This window comes from Vanacampus margaritifer, chromosome 18 (genome assembly GCF_051991255.1).
Source record: "Vanacampus margaritifer isolate UIUO_Vmar chromosome 18, RoL_Vmar_1.0, whole genome shotgun sequence".
NCBI classification, from domain to species: domain Eukaryota; kingdom Metazoa; phylum Chordata; class Actinopteri; order Syngnathiformes; family Syngnathidae; genus Vanacampus; species Vanacampus margaritifer.
The window spans coordinates 5,702,629-5,727,861 of record NC_135449.1 but is presented as its reverse complement, the minus strand read 5'-3'; the positions used below and the strand labels follow the sequence as shown (position 1 = coordinate 5,727,861).

Here is a 25,233-nt window from a genome sequence, read left to right as displayed (position 1 = left end):
ACCTCTGTTCTAACCCCGCCATCCTGTTAATCTCATCAGGTGTGCTTGAAAACTGCAAACCGGAAGAACTTTCCGGGAAGTTAATTCTTAAAGAAGAAAAGAAGAAACAGCTCACCTCTGTTGATCTCTATAATTTCTTCCTGGGCGAGAGGGCAGTCACCCCCGAGGCCTCCAGAGCCCATCACTCCACCTAGGACATTTCCCAAGAGCCTTTGCGGTGAAGCAGTAGCCATGGCCAAAGCGTCCGGCTTGCAGTAGTTGGGGGACCCCGGCTGAGGCGCTCTGGGAATATGTTTGTTCTTCTTTTTGGGCAACTTTTGTTTGGCCATGGCCAGCGAGTAGTACATGCCGAAGTTGTTGACGATGACGGGAACGGGCATAGCGATGGTCAGCACGCCGGCCAAGGCACACAGAGCCCCCACCAGCATCCCCGACCACGTCTCCGGGTACATATCTCCGTAGCCAAGTGTGGTCATGGTCACCACGGCCCACCAGAAACCGATGGGGATGTTCTTGAAGTTGGTGTGGGCGTTCGCCGCCGGGTCGTCCGGGTGGGCGCCGATCCTCTCCGCGTAGTAAATCATTGTGGCAAAGATGAGGACGCCGAGTGCTAAGAAGATGATGAGCAGGAGAAATTCATTGGTGCTAGCGCGGAGGGTGTGGCCGAGGACTCGCAGACCCACAAAGTGGCGCGTCAGCTTGAAGATTCGGAGTATGCGGACGAATCGCACGACGCGGAGGAATCCCAGGACATCCTTGGCGGCTTTGGAGGAGAGCCCGCTCAAGCCCACCTCCAGATAGAAGGGCAGGATGGCCACAAAGTCGATGATGTTGAGGGTACTTTTGAAGAACTCGACCTTGTCGGGGCAGAAGATGACTCGCAGGAGGACCTCGATGGTGAACCAGATGACGCACACGCCCTCCACGTACGTCAGCCAGCTGTCTGTCACCACCTCGTAGACGATCTCCTCGCGCGTCTGGTTGCCCACCGTCACGTTCTCCGTCTTGTTGAGGATGGTGTTGAAGGCCTCATGCGTCTCCATGCAGAAAGTGGAGATGGAGATGAGGATGAAGAATAGGGAGCCAAACGCCACATACTGGGAGGGGACAAACAAGAGAAAGAGCAAGAGGTTACTTGCAAGTGAGGATAAATAATGACACATGCCCCAACTAGAGAAAGAAAAACACGCCATCCATATTGAAATTTGTGAAAATGACGATTAAAGCGGAAGTCAAGTCAAACATTTTCTTTGTAACGACACGTTGTGTGTCCCAACTGGCCTAAACACGGTGCTTTGATCAAGACTGTGTTGGAATAAGAACCCACAGAACAGGTTTGCAATGCGAGCCCGAAGGCACTTTGATCCCAATTTCAGTCAAAATAGTCTAAACCATAAATATACCACAAACTATTACGCTAAAACACTTTATAATACTAATATTATTTCAATCTCTTTTTGCGACATCAGCCTTAAAAATAAATCACTTAATAATAATGCATTTCAGCAGAACTAAAACATACATGTGGTGAAGACTCTTCGAAATGATCACCTACAAGCAAGGCTAAATTTAGCTTCTCCCAAACATCATCTTCTTTTCCTTTTAGCTTTTCCCTAAAAAGTGTCCAAATGTGTCACTTAGACTTCATTCGTAAACATCCATTGCTACTTTCCTATTATCCAGTGCTTTGGTGCGATCTTGTGGCATTTTAGTCTAACAGAAGTACAAGAATGTGCTCAATGTGGAAGAGTCCCTGTAAATAAGCTGTGTTTCTTTCTTCTTATTGTTCATCTGGGATCCTCCATGATGAGGATGTCTCTTTGTCGTAGCAGGGTTGTTGTTTTTTTTTGTCCTTTATTAAAAATCTATTATTGGGAAAAGTCAACCAAAAATGTGGGTTTGGGTCTCGTCAGACCACAAGCTCTCCCCGTCATCCTCTACCTGCCGATTTGACGAACATGGTTACGTTTAGGTGAAATTTTCTGTGAATAACGCAGAAATTCCTGCATATCATGATACAATCATTAGGACCCCCCCTCCCGATTTGTCAGTTTATATTACACACTTTCTACCCTCAAGAAAGTGAGATGTCTCAGTTCACTTGACACGTGCATAAAAGCACTAAACTCTAAACTTGTCCAGGCGATAAGCCAAATCTATGGACTTTAATTTAATTAGATTGCAGGTGTTGCCTGAGTTATGGTCCAGGGGGAGTGTGTGAAATGGAATTAGAAGAGCAAAATAGAGGTAGAATCGCTCCTAAATCTTTCCATATGCTTAATGATAATTTTCATGTAATTGATAAGTAAAAAGTTAAAAACACATTTAAAGTAGCATTTTTAATAAAGTCCAAAAAATAAAAGACGCCACTTTGTTTGACTGCATGTATTTCATTAGCACAGTTGAACCCCTATAAAGATCTCTTCCCTCCTCGAGAGTTTATTTTTCCAAGCATGGAGACTTCTCCCATTACTCATTGAAGGCAATTTTCTGTGTAAACTGCGAGTACACTTTCTATATGTACCGAAGCAATTGTCAATGAATCAATTCCATTGTGTGTGTGGTTAACGCACAATCTTTCCCTGGTGCAGTCCGTTCCAGTGGGCCGCAGTGTGTATTTATAGATGCAGTATACTTTGTGCTTCATCAAATAAATAATAAAACACAGACATGGCCCAAAGAGCAAAAAGAGAAAGGTAATTCATACTTGAGTGGAGCCCATATATAAGGAGCCTGAGTGCCCTTAGTGTATTGTGCGTGCCACTGTGTATTTTTGACATTGCGCACTTATGCGATATCCAGAACAAACTTCCTTAAAAGAGGCATAAGCAATTTCATTTGTTCATTGGAAATCTTATAGACTCGTTTATTTAAAGAACGCATGAGCTAACGTTCGTCCAAAAAAGAGAGAGCAGGAGAGTCGGCCAATGTCCAGTAAACATTGCCTGCAGGTGCAGGAGCCCATTAACGAGGCAGTAAAAGGCCGCATTCATGCACACGTTAGTTCAAGTACACCACAATACTCCACTTTTGTAACCCAAAGAATTCCACTTCCTTTTCCCTCTCCATCTCTTTCCTGTACCTCTTTTCTCCTCTGCTATGTCTGACCTACTTTCTCAGATTGCTGCAGTGCTCTCCCCCTCTATCGCCCAAACACACACACACACACACACACGCACGCACGCACAGCTTCTCAATCACCCTCCTCCTACCACTACCCCCATGCCGGTGTGTCTCGGGGAAGCAGGATAGCACCAGCGGGACCTGCTCATTACGCGTCCTCATTGGCTGGGAATTTCACACGTACAAATGAGGGCAAGCAGAAGGAAAAGGAAGAAAGACCCTGAAGTGCTATGCTGTTATTTCTTATGATGACGTGTATGATGTAAGATGTACAGCCAGGTATCATCTTGACACAAATAGCACATACATCAGTCCTTTTTACGTTTGTAACTTTTAGTGTCAGTTCCTTAGTTTGGGGCGCCATATGCCCAAATATGGTCAATTTAATCAAATTCACTTCATTGGTCCCCACACACACACACACACACACACATTGACAATATTGCTTTGTGTCAACATTGTTGTTGTTTTTTTAACATTATTTCATAAATTTTAAAGTGTTGAAAATAACTTGAAAACTTGTAAAACTCGCCGTGCAGCATTATGTGACCTCAAGATTGAAAGTCTGGATTTTTTTCCCGAGACAATAACAAGTTCAAAATGGTTATGTTAGATACATTTGCGTAAGTCTGTTTTGTTAAAAATGGACGGACTGCTTAGTCAGTTCACCGTTTTAGTTATTGGATGACCTTTGAACAAAAGTTGAGGAAGATTATAATGATGCTCTTTGTTTGGTTGGGAGTTGGAGTGAGCGTATACTTTTTCAGCGTATTCAATTAGTGATTGAACATGACATTGGGGTGGGGTTGTGTTGATGTGAATATGATCACAATAGGGTATATTATCAACTTTAAAAGTGCTGTATTTGGAAAGTCAAGCAAGATGGTGTTTGCTTATTTACTTCTTCTTAAGTGGTTATGTAGGAGATGTAAGGAATCCGCGTGACTTATACGTTTATTCTATTTCACCAAAATACATTTGTCACATTTTTTCTAGATATACCTTTTGATGGCTGAACACTTTGCTCCAATATAAAGTAATCAGTAGTTGTTGGCAACAAAAGTGAGTACACCCCTATGTGAAAATGTCACTAAACATCACAGGCAGATAACTAAGTGAAATTGGATAATTTACTCTCCTGCAATGCGTGCATTACCGCATCTGCAAAAGCTCTCGCTGCAACACACTCGGACCCCACCGCCACAAATGCTATTAATATACAGTAAAATAAAACAAAGCCTTTTCAAGTCACGCCCAAAATAACACAGCTTTCTGCTAATTACAGAGCATTACTTTTTTGTACCAAATCCCACCGAATTCTCAGGAGAGCGGGCTCAACGCGCGCACAAAAGGAGAAAAGCGGTGGCCAAGCTACAGTAACACACAAAAGAGAACATAGTGGCAAGGCTACAGTGGCGTCTTCTATGTGGGCTACGCAGGTGGAAGCACAGGAGGGGGTGGACAGGTGGGAGGGAGACCATGAAGGAGAAAGTTGACGGGGACCAAAAATGCAGGATAAAAATGTGAGCGCGGTGAGGAAATGGAGCCAAAAAAGCTTCACTTGGTGAAAGTAAAGAATGGTGATGTCAATGGAAAGTTGCCCAGGGGAGGGCAAATAGTAGCTTCAACTTCTTTTCTCACAGAGCGGAGGCGGACAATTTAAAATCACTAGATGCTGCATTATGTTTATGTTTATGTTTAGAAGATGTCGCAGAAAGTTAGGAAATGGACACTGTCGCCAACTTCAGGACTGAACTGTTCATGGGGCTTGTTTATTTGGAATTTATGAGCAAAAGTGAACCAAAAAAAAGTCGATTTGGAAGAATGCAATGTCTTTGATCTCATTTTAACAAGGTAAAGCATAATGCTGAGTCAGTAGTTTATCAAATTTATGTAAAGCGCTTGAATGAGTTAGGAAAGAAAACCACAGCAAACTTAGTTTCACCAATTTTTCTATTTATAAATATTATGTGAACAGTTCATGAGTTTTGAATGAGCACTTGGTGGTATTATGTAAGAAGTATTTTGTTGAGGTTGCATTTGCTTACTTTTATTATATACTTGCTCTGTGTGTACGTGAATAAAATTTTGGGTACGACATGCGTAAGGACTGCTGACGAGCTCTTTGGTGTCAAAGAGGTGTTTACAAAGGTTCGGTATGCATCTCGATACACGGGGGTACGATGCAATTCAACGATGGTACATTTTGAAGTTCGAAGAAATTTTTTGTTCCATTCGATGCACTCACATCCGTAAAAAGAAAGAGTTTCAGATTCAAATTTTTTTTTGTTTCACTCCTAGTATTTTGTATTGGTTTTATGGATAAAGCTTTAAAATATCATCTAAATCAAGTTTACTAGAGTTAATGAAAACTAACAACATAGAACTAAAATTGAAAAGCCATTTTTTTAGCGGAATGAAAAATGCTCTTAAAAAAAATGAAACTACATGCTATGCGTCTAAAACGAACTACAATTTTAGCAAAAATGCCCTCCATTTTCCTCCTTGTCAATGAATATCATAGATGATATTTTATTTATTTATTTATTTCCATATTGCTGATGTCCTAATAGAAGAAGGAAGATCAAACAGTTGTTTGAAAATTGCGGTTTACTCTACTTTTACTCCCACTTGACAAACACTCCATATATTGAAAAAAAAAAAAACACATACAACTAATACTAAAACTAATAAAAACTTTAAGTAGCACTAAAGAACTTTTCAACTTTAATAGAATATTTTCATAACTCTTCTGATGAAACATCGACTTAAAACTAGTTGAATGGTACCTTTGCCATGGCCTGAGGAGGTCTGTATCGTTTTTACTGGCACTAAACATCTTTGAGTATGGTTGATGGTGAGGACACAAAAAACTACAAATGTGCTGACTGCTTTATGGCGTACCTCACTTCCCCCTTTACCCATTCGTGACAAAGACGGAAGTCAATTGGAATGTCGTGAGCTATAAAATGACGCAATGCGCTTGTCCTCATGAGAAACGTGGTCTTCCTTCAGGCATAACGTTACCAACTTTGTCCATATGGTGGCGCCATAATCAACTTAAAACTGAATGTTTCGTAGTGTTGCTTTACGTAAAATGAGGCCTTTTTTGCTAAATGACTTTAAAATGTGAAAAAGAAATAAACACTTTAATAATAAAAAAAATACAAAAACAATAAAATATATGGTCGCTATTTCACATTTTTTTGTCTATTGCGAGAGAGCCTGCATGGAATGTAACCCGCACGATAAACAAGGAACTTTTCTACACTATCAAACAGACAAAACCTTAGAAACACGGGCAGTTTAACAACCTACAAACTCCTTGCCAACCAGCTAATAATCCAATCGAATACAATTAGACTAGGATGCGATTACAAAGTACAAAATGTAGCAGCCGGCGAGTAGACGACATCCACCCACGTGCGCGCAGGTGTTTATGGCTGCGGGCTCACGTAGGTGACCGACACAAGTCAAAACTCAGGACGCCAGCCAGACAAACGGCGGTCAAGCGGTCGCCCGACACACACACACGCGCACTCACACGAGTGCCGCATTGAGGGGACGGCGGCAAAAGAAAGAGTTGGAGGACGACGATAAAAAGGAGGAGTTGCAATCTGTCATACTTATTTATCCCCTCCCTGCGAGCATCCCTGCATCATGAGTGTGTGCATGTGCTGCTGTGAATATACGATCCGGTGGTGCACTAGAATACAGGCGGGGTGAAGCCTTTAATGTGCTCAATTCCCTACAGTAAAGCCCGACGCGTGTGACACCTGCAGCCAGAATGACCTTCAAGGCCCGATGGAGTCTCCGTCGCTCGCTAGACTCTCAAATTAGATTCGGAGAGATCATCAACATAAATTTAAAAGGTTGAGAGTCGCGGAGAGAAAAAGAGAGAGAGAGAGAGAGAAGTTGATGGAGCGTTGATTGTGTTTGGATGGTGAAAGTGAAAGAGCGGAGGGGAAGGGGGGGGGGGGGTGGAGAACGCAGACAATGGCGCGCTTCTCGCCGATGTCATGCGAGAGAGGACAACAAAAGGGGGGTAAGCGGCGTTGAGGGTGTACGCGATGCAGCCACGTCGAGATGGTCGCCGCTGATTTGCGCACCACGCTCTTCCTTAACGGGACCCTTGTGGTGCTGTGTTTACTGCGGCACTATCCAGAAGAGCTTTATCATTACAGTATTACACACAGCGCACACACACACACCCCATCTTCATCCCCATCCCCTGCCTGGCTCTCGGTCGCTATGGCAACCGCTGCGTTAGCCTCTGCTTTCAGGCACCAAGGACAGGACTGAGCCAAATAGTGGTCCAATGCAGCTGCAATGCTGAACCGGTTTGCAAGAGCCAAATTAAGAACCGCTCCCAACGTGTCAAATACGAGTGACCTTGACAGAAATGCACATTGAAGACAAAATGACTAAGGAAAAAATGAGGAACATTTGACAATACAGTTTTAACTTACTAAAACAATATCAATAAAAATACATATAGTATTAGGTTGCTAAAAATGGAACGGCTTTATAGATTCTCGGTCATTCAGGTCATGGTACTCCAAAAAGGTTTAATCGTGGCAACTGGACTCTTACAGGTTGGTTGGCTGTCAAAGTTAAAGTGTTAACTTTAATTTACATTTTATAAAGTGTTAAAAGAAAAAATAACTAAATAACTAAATTATCTCAATTTTATTTACTTTCTGTGGTAGCTGAGCTTAGAGGAGAATCACTGGCGCAAAGAGAAAAACACTGAATTTTTTTTAAAGTTGCTCGACGGCTAATTGGAAAACTCAAAGATAATGTAAACCCTGTAAAGATGACTCCGTTTTGATTATTTAGTTCAACAGTTATTTTCCAGGGAAATAATCGTGTTCAAAGAAAGCTGTTAGAACAGAAATAAATTTAGTATTTGATAATTTTACATGAATGCCACAATTTTACTGAAATAAATATTCATTACCAGCTTGGTAGAAAATAGTAGTTGAAAAATGCGATTATTTATGGAAAATTTTGCGATTAATTAGTAAAAAAAAAAAATTATTATTATTATTGTTTTCCAAAAATGTTCAAATATGACATACGAAACTATGCTATTAGGCTAACGTTCCTTTAAACTAAACTCACAAGTGATTAATATCTCAATAACAATTTATAATACCTTTAGATAAGGATTAAGCAATGAAATGTTGGGAGCGAGTGAAGTATTGACAAATACCAAGCATATTTTGCCTTGTCCGTCCGTCCGTCTTCTTCCGCTTATCCGGGGTCGGGTCGCGGGGGCAGCAGCTTTAGCAGGGAAGCCCAGACTTCCCTCTCCCCAGCCACTTCAGCCAGCTCATCCGACGGGACCCCAAGGCGTTCCCAGGACAGCCGAGAGACATAGTCTCTCCAGCGTGTCCTGGGTCGTCCCCGGGGCCTCCTGCCGGTAGGACATGCCCGGAACACCTCCCCAGGGAGGCGTCCAGGAGGCATCCGAACCAGATGCCCGAGCCACCTCAACTGGTTCCTCTCAACGTGGAGGAGCAGCGACTCGACGCTGAGTCCCTCCCGGATGACCGAGCTTCTCACCCTATCTCTAAGGGAGAGCCCGGCTACCCTGCGGAGGAAACTCATTTCGGCCGCTTGTATCCGGGATCTTGTTCTTTCGGTCACGACCCACAGCTCGTGACCATAGGTGAGGGTAGGAACGTAGATCGACCGGTAAATCGAGAGCTTTGCCTTTCGGCTCAGCTCCTTCTTCACCACAACGGACCGATACAGCGTCCGCATCACTGCAGACGCTGCACCGATCCGCCTGTCGATCTCCCGCTCTAACCTACCCTCACTCGTGAACAAGACCCCAAGATACTTGAACTCCTCCACTTGGGGCAGGACCTCCTCCCCGACCCGGAGAGGGCACTCCACCCTTTTCCGACTGAGGACCATGGTCTCGGATTTGGAGGTGCTGATCCTCATCCCAACCGCTTCACACTCGGCTGCGAACCGCTCCAGCGAGAGCTGGAGGTCACGGCTTGAAGAAGCCAACAGCACCACATCATCTGCAAAAAGCAGAGATGCAATGCTGAGGCCACCAAACCGGACCCCCTCAACGCCTCGGCTACGCCTAGAAATTCTGTCCATAAAAGTTATGAACAGAATCGGTGACAAAGGGCAACCTTGGCGGAGTCCAACCCTCACCGGAAACAAATTCGACTTACTGCCGGCAATGCGGACCAGACTCTGACATCGGTCGTACAGGGACCGAATGGCCCGTATCAGGGGGCTCGGTAACCCATACTCCCGAAGCACCCCCCACAGAACTCCCCGAGGTACACGGTCAAACGCCTTCTCCAAGTCCACAAAGCACATGTGGACTGGTTGGGCGAATTCCCACGCACCCTCGAGGATCCTGCTGAGGGTGTAGAGCTGGTCCACTGTTCCACGGCCGGGACGAAAACCACACTGCTCCTCCTGGATCCGAGATTCGACCTCCCGACGGACCCTCCTCTCCAGCACCCCTGAATAGACCTTACCTGGGAGGCTGAGGAGTGTGATCCCTCTAAAGTTGGAACACACCCTCCGGTCCCCCTTCTTAAAAAGGGGAACCACCACCCCGGTCTGCCAATCCAGAGGCACCGTCCCCGATGTCCACGCGATGCTGCAGAGACGTGTCAACCACGACAGCCCCACAACATCCAGAGCCTTCAGGAACTCCGGGCGGATCTCATCCACCCCCGAGGCCCTGCCACCGAGAAGCTTTCCAACCACCTCGGCGACTTCGACCCCAGAGATAGGGGAGCCCACTTCAGAGTCCCCAGACCCTGCTTCCTCAAAGGAAGGCGTGTTGGTGGAATTGAGGAGGTCTTCGAAGTACTCTCCCCACCGGTTCACGACGTCCCGAGTCGAGGTCAACAGCACTCCGTCTCCACTATACACAGTGTTAACGGTGCACTGCTTTCCTCTCCTGAGACGCCGGATGGTGGACCAGAATTTCCTCGAAGCCGTCCGGAAGTCGTTTTCCATGGCCTCACCGAACTCCTCCCATGCCCGAGTTTTTGCCTCAGCGACCGCCAAAGCCGCATTCCGCTTGGCCAGCCGGTACCCGTCAGCAGCCTCCGGAGTCCCACAGGCCAAAAAGGCCCGATAGGACTCCTTCTTCAGCTTGACGGCATCCCTTACCGCTGGTGTCCACCAGCGGGTTCGAGGATTGCCGCCACGACAGGCACCAACCACCTTACGGCCACAGCTCCGATCGGCCGCCTCAACAATTGAAGCGCGGAACATGGTCCACTCGGACTCAATGTCCCCCGCCTCCCCCGGGACAATGGAGAAGCTCTGCCGGAGATGGGCGTTGAAACTCTTTCTGACAGGGGATTCTGCCAGACGTTCCCAGCAGACCCTCACAGTACGTTTGGGCCTGCCTGGTCGGACCGGCATCTTACCCCGCCATCGGAGCCAACACACCACCAGGTGGTGATCAGTTGACAGCTCCGCCCCTCTCTTAACCCGAGTGTCCAACACATACGGCCGCAAGTCCGATGACACGACTACAAAGTCGATCATCGAACTACGGCCTAGGGTGTCCTGGTGCCAGGTGCACATATGGACACTCTTGTGCTTGAACATGGTGTTCGTTATGTTTGCCTTGATTTAAAATATTTCATCTTGATTAGATTTGAGTTTTTGCAGTGTACGATGGTGCGTAGAAATCAAATGAACATTTAAATGATGTGTAATGGAGAAAGCACCCCGACAGCTTGAGGTAGACCAGGACTTTCTGATTCCTCGATTATTTAGGGGCAAACGACGGCATCTATCACTGAGTCGGACACTTTCAAAGTAGCCTCGCATCTTGCGGCGGAAGTGTAAAGTGCGTTACCAAAATAGCCTTCCCTCACATCATCATCATCATCATCATCATCATCATCGGCTTCTGTATCCAAGAATAACACATTTACAAGACTAATGTTGAAATCAAGATGAGACCACAAAATAATAGAGGACAAGTGACATTTTAAAAGGAAGACTGGTTCCTTGAGGACGTAGCGTGCCGAGTGGACGAGCGGTGAACTTGAGAAAAGTGCACTGAATTCATATTTCACCGCCATATTTTAAATTATGAATGACAGTTTTTGGCCATTTACGTATCCAAATTGTAACACTTTTTCATGCGAGTATGAACTGGTAAGGTTCATAAAATACAACCAGCCTAAATTAAACTATAACACATTTGAGAGTTCCGGGAAGTTGAAAACTGAAGGTCCATTCTCAGGACATTCAATTCAAACATTAATTAAAAAATTTTTTTGAAAAAAGTCATCAGTCGTCTTATTGACTGGCAAAACCAGTCCGGGTTCTACTTCACCTCTCACCCAAAGAAATGTCTCCGTTTTCTTGAAGGGCTCATTCGCCCAAGCAATAACTATCGCATTCAACTCAAATTAGATTGCTCTTAGTTTGTAGGAATGACATTGCTGACAGATTGTGTTGGCACGGGTATTTCCCCTTTGGCTAATCTCCACAGTCAGCCAAGATCACTTTGCCTTACGCATACAGTTGCTTTGGACTCAAAATCCCACAATGCAGCCAGATAATAAGTAAATACAACTACAAATAGACAACAATATTGATATTTGATGTCGGTATAACACAGTGCTGAATGAGATTAAAAAAACACATGGCCACATGGATATCCCCCCCACCCCCCATCCCCCCTCATCAAAAAAAAAAAAATAATTTAGCAGATTCGGTATCTATCAAAAGTTAGTACATCACTCACATTTTGTATTTGTATTCCTTTTCATGTGGCAACACTGAAGAAATGACAGCTACTCAACATCCATTGATGTCTCAACCATTGGCAACAAAAGTGAGTACACCCCATAGTGAAAATGTCTGACTTGTGACCAAAGTATCAATATTTTGCGTGGCCACCATTATTGTCGTAAATATCTGTATTCTATCTGTAAATGTGACAACAGTGAAGAAATGACCATTTGCTACATCGCTAATTTACTAATCGCTCATGACTCAATACATAGCCATTAATCTGTTTTTGGTTGGCAACCAGTCCAGGGTGACTCTGCCTCTTGCCCAAAATCAGATGGGATAGGCTCCAGCACACCCACAGACTTTTAATGAGGATAAGCGTTACAGAAAAATGGCAACAAAAATGAGTACACTCTTATGTGAAACTGCCGAAAAATAATATTTTGTGCTGCCACCAAGATTTTCCAGCACTGCCTCTTGAATGCAGAGCTTCACAGGTTGCCATGGTAACGGTGGATGGGGAATCTTCATAGAGTAAAAATAATGCTAAACTTTATTTGTCACTCTCTCTCTCTCTACATCAAAATTTGATGAGAAAACAAAAATATGTTTTTGCTGCTACCTGCTACATTGAAATCCCAACAACGCAGACTTCAGTTTCAGAGATTCCCTGAATGACTCAACTCCTTGACACGCTACGGCTGAATCGGCGAGCTCTCTCCCACACACACACACACACACACACACATACCAGTGTATAACGTCACACTCTTATCAGCGCTGCAGTATTCACAAGCCCCCTCGTCCACCCCCCACCATTGCATTTGCACTGCAGTCCTGTCAAACATTCGTGAGAACAAATAGTAACAGTGAGATGCATGTGTCCTTTCCCTCTCTCATCTGCTTTGTATTCAGCACATATTACTGCAGCATATTATGTGCACTTGTCCTTGCGACGCAGCCCCCCTCTTTCTCAGCCAATCCCTCCTTTTCTTTTTTAGCTCCATCTCGCTCGCTCTGCACCCTTCATCGTGTCCGACACACAACAGGAGAGTTTGGTTATGACATCTTCACAATGCTTTTTTTTTTTTTTTGGGTCCTGTCTTTGTCTGTAATCTGTCTGATAGCCCACCGAAACACAAATGCAGAACGCACGAGTAGCACATTTGTTTTTCAAGTAGGTAGGGCTGTCACTAACAAATCTTTTTAAAATCGATTTTCCTATCGATTATTCCATCGAATACTCATCAAAGTCATAGGTTTGGTGCAATCGTAAGTCCACGTACCACTGTAATTGGTGTCAAGGAAGTAAGTACAAAGTCTAGTTTGTAAAGGGAGTGGTTAAAATTCATCAGGAAAACACTTAACACAAGAAAATCTACTCAAGTACAATGAAGTATTTATTTATTTATTTATCTCAGCGATCCATAGACATAGGTGCTGAGCAAGCACTTCATTATTTATTAATTATTCCCAAAAAGGTCGAGTTAAGACTGACTTTGCGACTGAAAACCTCAAGATTGGATGCAGGTCAAAATGGTGAGTCATTGGTGTCCGCTTGGACAGGAGGCACAATCAAGAGAAAGCAGATGGCCGCACAGGAACTGACACACTGATGTCCTCCGACGGACTAAGCAATAACACACCCAATCGGAGGCCTTCTGGCTGAATAACAATTTGTAACCATGTTGTGCTACTTGTCCTAGCACAAAATTGACAAATATTCAGCGTGTGTTTTTAAATTTCATGACAAAATAGGAGAATTTATTATATCCTACATGCATTTTTTTTTTTAATAAATCAAACGTGAAGAGTATTTATTAAAGGTAAAGTGTAAAAAAGTTCACCACTAGATGTCGCTATATCATAGAAAGCAGCTGAAGTGACTACAGTAACTCAAGAGAGACCAAACGAGCATCTTGGCGAGCGATGGTGACTTGGTAGCCGGCGAGAACCCCGGCAAGCGAGCCGGAGTTAGCTAGAACAGCTAACAAGAGCGGCTGGTGGGAGTTAGCCCGAACCATAGGCTGGATCGAGTAGCTAAAAAAAAAAAGCAGCTAGCGGGAGAAGCTAGTAGAAGCTTGTGAGAACAAAGCAGAGATTGACAAGCGGCGTGAGCCCGAATCACGGGACTCAGAAACAACCACACAGTTGTGGAAGGTAAGCGGCGGTCGACCCGTTGAGTCCGACACTAGCTACAAGCTAAGTTGTCCTTACGGCATTCCTAGGAGGAAGATGGTGGCGAAACATGTTAGCCTCTTGTAAGGTGAGGCTATGCAATATAATTAACAATTACTTGACCTACGATTATATTAAAACAAAAAATGTATGTTGATGTAATAGGACATATTTTATGCATACTTTTAAAAATCAATCGTGTTGTTTTTTTAATGAATGAATTATTAGTTCACCACTAGATGGTGCTAATTATTACACAATGTGCCTTTAACTACTATAAATGCACTCAGCAGTCACAACATTAGGTACGCCAAAACAATGAGATTCGAGCTGTCAAACACTATCAGCAGTACATGAAATGAAAAATATTTCTTATCATTTTGCTAATTGTCGTTTGCAGTGGTGTCAAAATCATACTGAGAACTGTTTCTCATATTTTGGTTCAGCAAAGTCTTCTTTTATTATGATGCGAGGCAGGAATTGATCATGTTTTCTAACTTCTTTTTTTTAGCTAGCTAAATAGCTGTTGTGCTAGTTAGCTATAACTGTAGCTATCTATCTATCGCTATCTTTGTAACTCCACAGTGAGAGAATAAGAATGATGAGCAGGTTACCTATCGAAATGTCAAGTTGACTTGTCGCGAATAATTAAGAGAAAAGGGGGGAAAAGGGCAGGAAGAAAATGATTATTTGGGGAGTTGGTTAAAAGACTAAGAGTTGGTAAACGGGCGCGCAAGTATACGTGCGTGAGGGCGCTCCTCAGGGGTTACACGGGGAGGCGTGTCGAACGCACTGATTTATCCGCGCGCCGTAAACTCGAGCCCTCAGTCGAATGCTTTATGGGCTTGCTCCACTTACATAGTACAGGCCAATGTGTAAAGGTGAGTGTACTGAGAAGGATTGATGTCCACTCGGGTGTTTGAAAGGGTCAAAAGTGATATGCATTTTGTAATGGAAGAGGATAAATGTGTGTTTGTAGCACTTCAAACCCTTTAGTTACACTATAGCCTGCATATTCCGCCTGCATAATTCATTGAAGCCAACATGGACCCAAATTCAAGTTTGGTTGAGTAGCAGTCAAGGCACCTGCTCTAAGTGGAAACGGATTTTTCACCAGATTCCTAGACTCAGGGACACATTTTTCCAAGGGATCCTGAAAATCTTTACCCCTATCAAACTACTCCAAAAATGTCATAGTAATAAAAAAAAAATTGGCTGTTTTCAAGTTTATGGACCCGTCTTCACATATAACTTTTTAAATAACAGCCAATTATTTCACTGAGTCCAGTTTGTGATTGGCTGATTTAGAAAACTCCCACCACTGCAATCCACTGTAGCTCCTCCGGGTCCCAAGAACATGGTCCTAATTGACTGCAAGCAGAAGGCTGAGTCAGCACTTAACCAGCAAGGCTAAATTGATCTCGGTGCAGAGGAGGAGGAAAGTACATAAAGATGACACGAGCAGAATTTTGAGTGACAGGAAGGAAGGCAGTCTCCGTCTGAAAATGACTGCGATACTTTGCCGTTTTTTTTAACAGCTCCTTGTCAGGAATAAAAAATGAAATTTGATGTTCATCCGCATGAAAACAAAAGTGCAAAATTCCCTTTTTTTTGTTGTCGATTCAGAGTTTGAGCTTGTCTTACACGCTTAAAACAAAAGAATCGTTTTGCCAGCCGAGACAGAAATGTAGGCTTCCTTTTCTTCCTTCCCTTTCGCTATGTTCACAAGCGGCCCACAGGGAGAGGAGCACGTGCGGGAGTGGGAGGCATGCAGTCTTCTCAGCCGGGGTTTTCCAACAGGTACAACTGGGAAGCGCGAATACAAGCAAAGTAACCCGTGTTTAATTCCGCAACGCTCCAGCGCACTTGCACGTCGTTGCAGGGACACTTGAGAGAGAAAAGCCATGTTTGCACTCTAAGAAGAGGAATGCTGCTTTTTTAGCTTCAGGTGGGTTGTTTACCTGCAGTGCAACGGGGGCACGCACAGATCCACAAAGCAATCTAGATCGCACAATGTTTACCCCATTCACGGAGAGTCAACATACTGTACAACAAAAAAAGGTTAAATATATGCTTAGGCATAAAAGTATACTTACAGTGAACTCTTCCTTTAACTTGCTAGAAAATATTATAAATGTACTTGAAGTTGGCTGAAATATCAAATCTACAGAGAACACTACATATTGTTGTGTCTGTGTGTTAGATGTGTCTTTAGGAGGCGGGGCCTAGCAGTGAACATTTTTTCCACATGGACTAATGTTACTGCAGACTTATGTAGAAATAAGTTGGCCACCCAACACCCAGATTTGCTAACTTGAGCTAACATGCTAACCTGAGCTAACAACAGCCATACACACTCATTCGTTGACACACACGTCACTCACCAGGCAGGGACCCGGCCTTTTAAAGCCACATACATTCAATGTCACAGATACTACAGTGTAGAATGTGAAGATGGTGGCCCGAAGTGGATACAAATAATACCTGTGCCTATCAAATGTAAAGTTCTGTATGGTAGAAACCAGCAGATGCGATTCAGACACAACAATTTTTTTGCTGGCGATTACAGCTCACTGTTCCTTAAGGGGCATTTTCAACACAACAATGGCATTAAAACAAGTTCAGAACTACTACAAAAGGAAACTGGCAGATGCTCACTGACAAAATCATCAAAATGATCCTCATAACTGAACTGACGACGTGCTTATTTTAAATTCAATGTTTCCGTACGGACAATATTTACATTGCAGTTTCTTTTTTTTTTCTTTTACCTTTTGAAAATGGTACTAATTACACACACAGTCCATCCCTCATCTGCATAGAATTTTTTTTTTTTTTAAGTATTTGCCAGACACAGCTGGATGTATTTAAACTGTCTCCCCCTCAAGCTGTGTTGACAAAATCCTCTCCAAGGTGATCTTGCTTTTCCCCTTGTCTAGCTGTTCACCTGCCAATGCATCTTTTTGGGGTCAAATTCGTGTTTATGGCAGCAATGTGCGCTCCAACATTACGCAGCGCAACACAAATAGGGACGCAAACCGTTGCAGTGATCGCTATGACCTTCGGGGAGTGAGGTCGGAAGCTCAAATGCTCAGATTACGGTGGCCGCTCGATTATTATTTTGGTGGTCGTGATGATGAAGATCGCCCTAAATCCTGATTAGCTGCAATCAGAATAGCTGAAGGTAGCAAGGCTAACCGCTATTCTCATCCACTCTGTTTTTTTACGCCTCTCTGACTTCCGTATTTTGTCGCTGCTCCATTGAACATTAAAGTCCGGCGACGGCAGCAGATGGGCAAGTCGAGAATGCTTTCTAAACTCGCCGAATGGAAGATGAGTTTCCAAAACTGTGATTAGCAATTTGTAGACTTCAAGCTTTCAATATAATTGCGGAGCAGTAAAGTCAACTCGTCCACTAATCGGCTAACATCAATTCGTAAACTAATCGGCTAATGACTAGCCTGCTAGCTAACGACAACTCATGGACTAATTGGCTAATGACTACCCTGCTAGCTAACATTAACTCGTAAACTAATCGGCTAATGACTAGCCTACTAGCTAACGACAACTCGTGGACTAATTGACTAATTTTTCAGCGTCAAAAGAGAACGTCCATGCCATGAATCTGAGCAACAGAAAAGTCAATAAATTAGCTTATCTTTATTGACGAAAATTAAAATGATGAAAAAGTCGTGTTGTCGTTCTGAACAGGAGTGTGAATAAGTAACATTAGTGGACAAGGAAACATACACTGTAAAAAAAAATACAACTTGTATTTTTTGGGGGAAAAACAGTCATTTAAGTTGAATCAACTTAAACAATATAATTGATTGGCATTCATGGCAATAATGTTGGCACAACAAAGCATTTATGAGCAATTGTTGTCATTGGCTGACACGGAGCAACCAAGTGGTTTAATGTATGCAAATCTGGTGTGGCTCAATAAGTACATCCAATGCAAATGGCCCTGAATTCAAGAGTAACATGGAAGGGTTTTTATTTTTGCAGTCATTACGAATGTGAGTGTCTTTTAACACACACAAAAAAAAAAAAACGAGAGAAGATAATCAATGAAATATCAATCGATAAGCAAGCAGGCAGGAGAGCTGAGCTCAGGGGGGCGATTGGACGGCTCCAGCCTTCAAAGATAATCGAAGATGCAAAGACGAGCCCCCGGCCCCGCCCCCAATCACGTTTGTCACATCCTCCCTTGCTTCCTCCCAATTCGTCCCCTTCACTCCATTTTCCCACCGTCTCTCTCCTCTCTCTCACCCCTTCTCCATTTCCCTCTCGCTCTGCCTATCTGCTAGCAAACCCCCCCCCCCCCCCCACCCCCCACCAGCAGCACCCTCTGCACCTCTTTTCTCTTTCTCCAGCGCTCCCCCCCTCCTCTCTCCGGCGTCTACTGCAGCAGAAAAGCCAGCATAGATACCAGCACCAGCATGTGTGTGCGCGCGCGTGCCGCTACGGTACATCGACAGAACATGAAACGAAGGAGGGAGTGCGAGGACGTTGGGGGTGGGGGGAGGGGGGTGTTAAATGAAGACATTGATTTGTTTGATTCATCGCCTTTAAATCATTAGACCGATGTCTCGTCTGCTTATCATCTGTCCCTTCGCATCTCCAACATCTCCTCGCGTCATTTGCATCTCTCCAAACCAAGAAGGTTCTGTCGGGTCGGAATAGAACGAAGAGCTGGGACGAAACACACAAATGCATCCTGGGCGACTATACCTGCACTGCACTTTGCATACCCCCCCCTCCCCAACTTCAATAGTTTTAGCCAATAGCTACACATTCAATATATAACTTAAACCCTATAAAGTCTTACTATGTAGCATAAATCCGATTGTTGTATTTTTATCGATTTTGTATACTTGAAAAGCTCCCATCAATTCCAGTTTCTAGCTTTTCCCATAGTTTAACATTTAACAAGTGCAGAGGATGACAGTGAAGACAAGCCACATCGAAGGTGGATTGATTTGCATTAACTGCCCATCACAGCATCATAACTTCCCTCTTAAAGTGATCCCAGGCTGCGGCTATCCTAATCTATGTAATCCGTGTTAGACGCGGATTCGGGTGTCCTGGGTTGGGATGATCAAATTCACGCTAATCTTCACATGCACGATTTAAATTTTTTCCCACACAATTATGTGTATTTGTTTTGCACGTAAAAGTCACAGAGCCCGCGTGTAACAGTCATGTAGCGTTCAAATGGGACGTGGGGGGGGGGTCAAAAACAAGTGGAGCGGCACCAAGGGCAAACGTGAGAAAAGATGAGAGCCAAATCTGCGTGTCGCAAAAGAGGACAAACGTGCGCCGATGATGCGCATTGAAATCGATGGCAGTGAAAACGGCGCGAATGCGGCGTGAGGACTTTTTGATGTGTGCTAAACATAAAGCTGCCTCTTCCTATCGATATGAATTATTCAGTAGCAGAAAGTCTATATCCTGCAATGCCATGCACGCTATACAGTGAGAGACAGGTAGCAACAGCGACGCAGCCCGATGCGCATGCACGCACAACTTTTGGAAAAAGTTGGCGATGGCGGTTCGACTCACCCGGGCGTATTTGGACGAGTAGGGGTCCTCGAAAAGCGCCCATATTTTGGGCTGCCAGGTTTTCCACCATCCCGCCCTCCTGGCGTCCTCCTGCATGCACAGTCGCTTCAGGTCCCCGTCGGCGCCCCCCAGGGCCGGGTCGTCGTCGGGCGCGTCGGGCTCGGGCGTCTCGAAGCTGTCCAGCGCCTCCTCGGCGTCCCGATGCTGGCGGTAGTTCATCCAGCAGCACGCCTCCACGTCCGTCTCGTCGATGCCCCAGAAGGCCAGCTCCTCCTCGAACAGGGGGCCGCACACGTCGTTGGGACAGTGCAGCTTGCCCGTGCGGTAGTAGTTGAGGATGAAGGAGAAGACGGACGGGTGGCGGTCGAAGAAGAACTCGTCCAATTTGGGGTCGTAGTCGAAGTTGCTGAAGGCGTCCGGCTCGGTGAGCCATGACAGGCGCGTGCCGGGCAAGGTCTTCAGGGTGCTCCGGTACGTCTCATGGCGCACCCCGCCGCAGTTTATCACGATTTTCTCGCTTTCCGACGGACAAGTCATGTCTGCGCTGTAACATGCTTTGTTGGACGACTTGTTCCCACCCTTGCGCCCTTTGAAAGAGGATACACACACCGAACTGAGCATAGAGGACCGGAGGGGGGAGGGGGAGGAGGGAGGAGGAGGGAGAAGATGAGAGCAACCGGCGGGAGGCGGGAGGAGGAGTCTGCGGGAAGAGAGAGAGAGAGAGAGAGGGGAGGGTGGGGTGAGAAAGGGACGCCTTTTAGCCAAATAGGGATTCTCAACCATGTAAAGTAGCACGTTAGCATGGAAAAGGTCAACAAATAACCTTGTTATGTGCATGGTGGTGACAAAAAGAGCTCCTCTATCATTTGATTTTGAAAGCCAGCAGCACATCATTCATAGATGAGCTGGGGGGAAAATACATAAATAATAAACGCTACTGTTATAATAACTCCGTTTTATAGTTTACATGCAGTGAATATAAAAAGTCTACACACCCCTGTTCAAATGCTAGACCCAGAGATATCATTTTAAAACTTTTCCCACGCCATTAATGTGAGTTAAACACAATTCAATTGAAAATAACAAGACATTAAAAAAAAAAAAGTGAGAGAGACATTGTGGTTGCACAAGTGTGCACCCCCTCACATTACTGGATATGTAGATGCAGTCAGAATTAACCAATCACAATCAAACAGTCAGAACACGCCTGCCGCAATTCATAGTGCCTCTGACTAACCCAAATAAAGCTCAGATGTTCTAGTAGGCTTTTCCACCCGAAGGGGGGGAAAAAACAAGGCATGATGCTGTCATCCTATAGCCCAAAAATTCAACCTTTGCTTTATAATTCTGCAAAAACAAGTAGAAAAACTTTCCAAATAACATTTGGAACAATGTTAAAGTGCATTTTGGATGTTCTAGTAAGCTTTTCCTGACACTATTTGCTTTCAAGTAGAGGCCTGAAATTTCTATGGAATTATGAGCAGTTCCGAATACCAGTCAGTGTTAGCACAAAACGTTCAGACTTCTGCTACACTGGAAAATGTCAGGAAAAGCCAACTAGAACGTCTGAACTTTAATTGAGGTTATGCAGAGGACACTTTAGACGGTGGCAGTTGTGTCATTTAACATGATTTTGAATGTGATGGGTTCATCCTGAACTGCTCGATGGGCCCGATTAAAGAACAGAGCGAACCGTTTGAAGCCCCCGGACCGTACTTTGCCCCCCTCCCCCTCTCTTCTCTATACATCCTTACGCGTTGCTAATGATGAAGTCACTTAATTGCCCCGGCACTGTTACGTCTCCCCCTTTTTCCCCTCACTCGTCCCGCAATCTCTAAATTGATCCGACTGATGCTCAAGTCGGTGCTCGTTCAAATCCGCTCCCTAATTAGGCCACTGTGAGATGTGCACCCCCACCCTGCACGGACATACTCGTGCGAGCCAGCAGAAGAAAAGACACTGGGGAGGAAAAGGAGTTTGGCGAGGGAGGGGGGGGGTGGGGTCCATCCCCCACTTTGCTCCTGGTCCCGAACGCATCTCTGACGTAAGGTGCCGCAGCACCATGTATGTGTACGGCAGTGTGTGTTAATTGCCCATGTTTACGTTGTTACACACTTGACTTTAGATTCATGCCATGCACACATTATCAGGTTAGAAGAAAAAGCTGTTTCGAGAACATGAGGAAAGGGGGTAATGAAATGCATTTGGAGTAGGGGGGTGGGGGGGGGGCAGTGAATGCAGCATGGTGGATCTTATTGCTCAGTAATAGAGGGAGGACATAAAAGTGAATGAATTGAGCTGCAGTCAACACACACACACACTCGCAGAGAGGTCACAGCTTCCACCCGCCAGCTGCATGCGTCGTCATTCATAAACAGAAGCGTGTTAACCTCCTCTGTTCAAAAAAAAGAAAATGACCCCCCCCCCCCACCCCCTTTTTTATGAACACCCCCTCCTGCTTACTACTCTCTTCTGCACTCGCTCGCTCTCACATTCCGCATAAAGGAATCACCTTTAAGGAGTGAGAAGCGAGACTTGTCCACCCCCCAACACCCTGCGCTTTTTTTTCTTCCTCATCATCATCATCATCATCATCATCCCGCCGCCACTTTTGGGTCAACTTTCTTCTCACAGGACACTGCAGCAAATCCGCGCTTATTTTTTTGTCTTGGCGGAACAACTTCTGATTTAACTATTTTTACGACAAGTTCTTGGAGGAAAGCCTAAAATCAGGTATGTTGTGATGCCTAACTACTAGCTAGCTTAACTAACTAGCGGCTCAAAGTTAAGAAGTAGAAAAGTGGTTTCAGCACCACGGACAGTTCCTCACTTTTCACTTTCAAACAGTCAAACCGTCGGTTGTTTTGGTTGGTCAACTGCTGAATATTTTATACACAGACAGCCACAAGTCTTGCTAAACGCCTTTCGTTCCCCTCCTGGTGTCATGTGTGGTCACTTTATTGATTACTGCATGCAGTTCAGAGCATCGAAACAGCTAAATTTAGTCTTGCAAGTGAGTTAAGTGCTTTTTTTTTTTGGGAGGTGGCAATTTCAGCTCAAAACGAGTGTGATGTGCACTTCAATGCAGAGGAAAAATATAAGCTGAATGGGGGGGGGGGTTATGAGCAGTAAAATGGAGGACGGGTAAAAAAAAAGCGCGAGGTGAGAAAGGAGGCGGAGTGTTTCGTGTTTCTACGCATTGGAAAGCGGCGCAAACTGGAGGTGGTGATGGTGATAGGGGGTGTTCTCTCCCTCTCTTTCTCTTTCTCCTGCAGCATTTCCTGACTTGCCCACCGTGTCCTGCCCCCCAACCCCCTCCCTCCTCCTCCTCACCCACCTCGGATCGAGTGGCACGCTCACCTGGCCCAACGCGCTAACAAACGCAGCCTAGGTGGAAAGAAGAAAAAGGTTCGGTGGAAGGAGCGCAAACACTGCGGCGAGAAAAAAGGAATGGGTTGGTGCATATGTGTGGGGGTGGGGTGGGGTGGGGAGGGGGGGTATGGGATGCATTGCCTGCGAGGGGGAGGGGAGAGGAATTCGGAGGAGTGCTGACTATGCGGAACCAACCTGGCTGTTGGCAGGAAACGCAAAAAACAATCACAGAGGGAGGTGACAGGATAGAAGTGTTAGGGGGGTGGGGGGGGGGGGTGTTCACATGAGAAGGAGAAAAGGACATTAGGGGATAATTGTGAAAAAAGGGGGTGGGGGGGACTATGGATGATGATAGGTGATTAGAAAAGGGTGTAAAAGCAGGGAAATGTCATGCATGTATGCACGTGTATGAGATGTGTATGTGTGTGATGTTGCCATGCCCCCGCTCCCCTCGAACCCCCACCCGCTCCCTCATCAAAGGATGTAACCACAAGGCGTCATGCTGTTCCATCCACATCGCCCTCCCTCCCTCTCTCCCTCTCTCCCTCCCTCCTTCCCTCCTGTTATCTGCATCATCACACTCAGTGCACTGGAGACCTCTACAGGTTGAGGGAGGTACTGCAGCACTGCGGTCACCCCCCCCCCCCCCCCGCCTCCACTCTATCCCTCAATCCTCCTCCCTCCCCTCAAGTGAGGTGCCCCCTTTTGAATCCAAATGAAGCTCGAAGCTAGATAATGCATACATTGTTACAAAAAAAAAAAAATGGTACTCCTGCAAAAAGGGAGGATGTGAAAATGGTCACAATCATCGCAAGCGAGCTCGCCCGTGGCCAATTCCCACCACATGAATGAAATAGGCAATCAATTAAGCAAGCAGAAAGAAAATGGCCTACTCCAGCCAGCGTGGCGCTCCCCGGGGGCCAACCAATCCAAACACATCATAGCATACAGACCCCGTGGCGAGAGGTCTTAATCCTTGCGGTCAGCGCAAAGTAACTAAGTACTTCATTACTGTACTTCAGTCGATTCTTTTCAGCTTTACTGGAGTCGCTATTTTCTGGTAACTTTTTTTTACTTTGAAAACATACAAAATAGGTTTGTTATTTTTTGGCGACCTCAGCAAATGATGACTCCATGTTAGAAAGATATAAATACAGAAAGGTAAAGTATTGATAGGCACAAAAAACAGCGAAGATTTGAAGACGTGTGCTTTATTCTCACACGGTTGCCATGTGAGGACAGACGAAGTTCTTTTAATCAATTCAAAGATGCCGAAAGGTCGGCGAGGACTTTGAGCGTTCAGTAGAAGTCGGACAAAAAACAAAATCCGTGAGTATCCATAAACGGCTGTCCAAGAATGCACACTGACCTTTTAACCTTTTAATTATGATCCGAATTGTAGTCAGTGTACAGTACAATAGCGAGACTTTTACCTTTAGCTTGCCCGTTGACTGCACATTACCACTTATATCTTTTTTTTTTTGCCATTAAATTATCTGAGAATCATTAAATGTATATCTATGTCAATGGACAACTAAATAAAAATGAAATATGCGAGTAGAAGCCCAAAGTCAAAAAGTGAGTACATTTTTGGAGTCATAGTCAAAATTGGTTTCTAATGCTAAAACGGTTGTCTTTCATATTAAGTAGAATGTATGGAGAATTTTTGTAACTTTAAGTATGTATGGCTTTATTCCAATATATCAATTACGGTTGCTATCAAAATTTTGACACTAATCATACTGTGAGTTCCTAAATGTTTAGAATTCAGTTCAGGTTATGCAAGGATGACTTTTTTGGGGTAAATATCATAAGCAAAATTAATAAATAAATTTAAAAAACGTATTAACCTCCTGCACATTTAAGATCTCTCTGAGGTGGTCTTGTAATTAACAATGGCCTTCCTACATGATTAAGTTCATTATGACCCACTGTTAAAGCATAAGGGGCCACATGCACCGTTGGGACAAGCTAAGTGTAACATTATTAGATTAGGAATTTGCTATTTACTATCCATCCATCCATCTTCTTAACCGCTTATTCCTTTTTATTTATATCTAAAAAAATAAATAAAAAAATTAAGACAGAGACGTTCCAGCAAGTTTACATTGTTGATCATCTGTTGTTGTTAACCGTTTCATTGCGTATCAGCGGGGATCAAAATGTGGGACAGTGTGAATGTAAAATGGTTATTAAAAAAAAAGTTTACACACCCTTGGCCACATTCCAGCTTTTTGTGATTTCTAA

The 25,233-nt window shown here is 44.6% G+C and overlaps 1 protein-coding gene across 11 annotated transcripts in view; it reads right to left on the bottom strand.

The window, feature by feature from the left end:
- Positions 1-25,233, bottom strand: part of LOC144038833 (voltage-gated potassium channel KCNC1-like) — a 47,105-nt gene that overhangs the window by 19,360 nt on the left and 2,512 nt on the right. For all 11 annotated transcript variants that reach the window (XR_013289290.1, XR_013289291.1, XM_077551592.1 and 8 more), the window contains exons 2-3: positions 19,615-20,314; positions 116-1,097 (exon numbers count right to left, since the gene is read on the bottom strand). Coding sequence is in view for 9 of the 11 variants with exons in the window: in XM_077551592.1 (XP_077407718.1) it covers positions 116-1,097; positions 19,615-20,235 (1,603 nt within the window). In the remaining 2 variants the exon portion in view is untranslated. The remainder of the gene's footprint in view (positions 1-115; positions 1,098-19,614; positions 20,315-25,233) is intronic.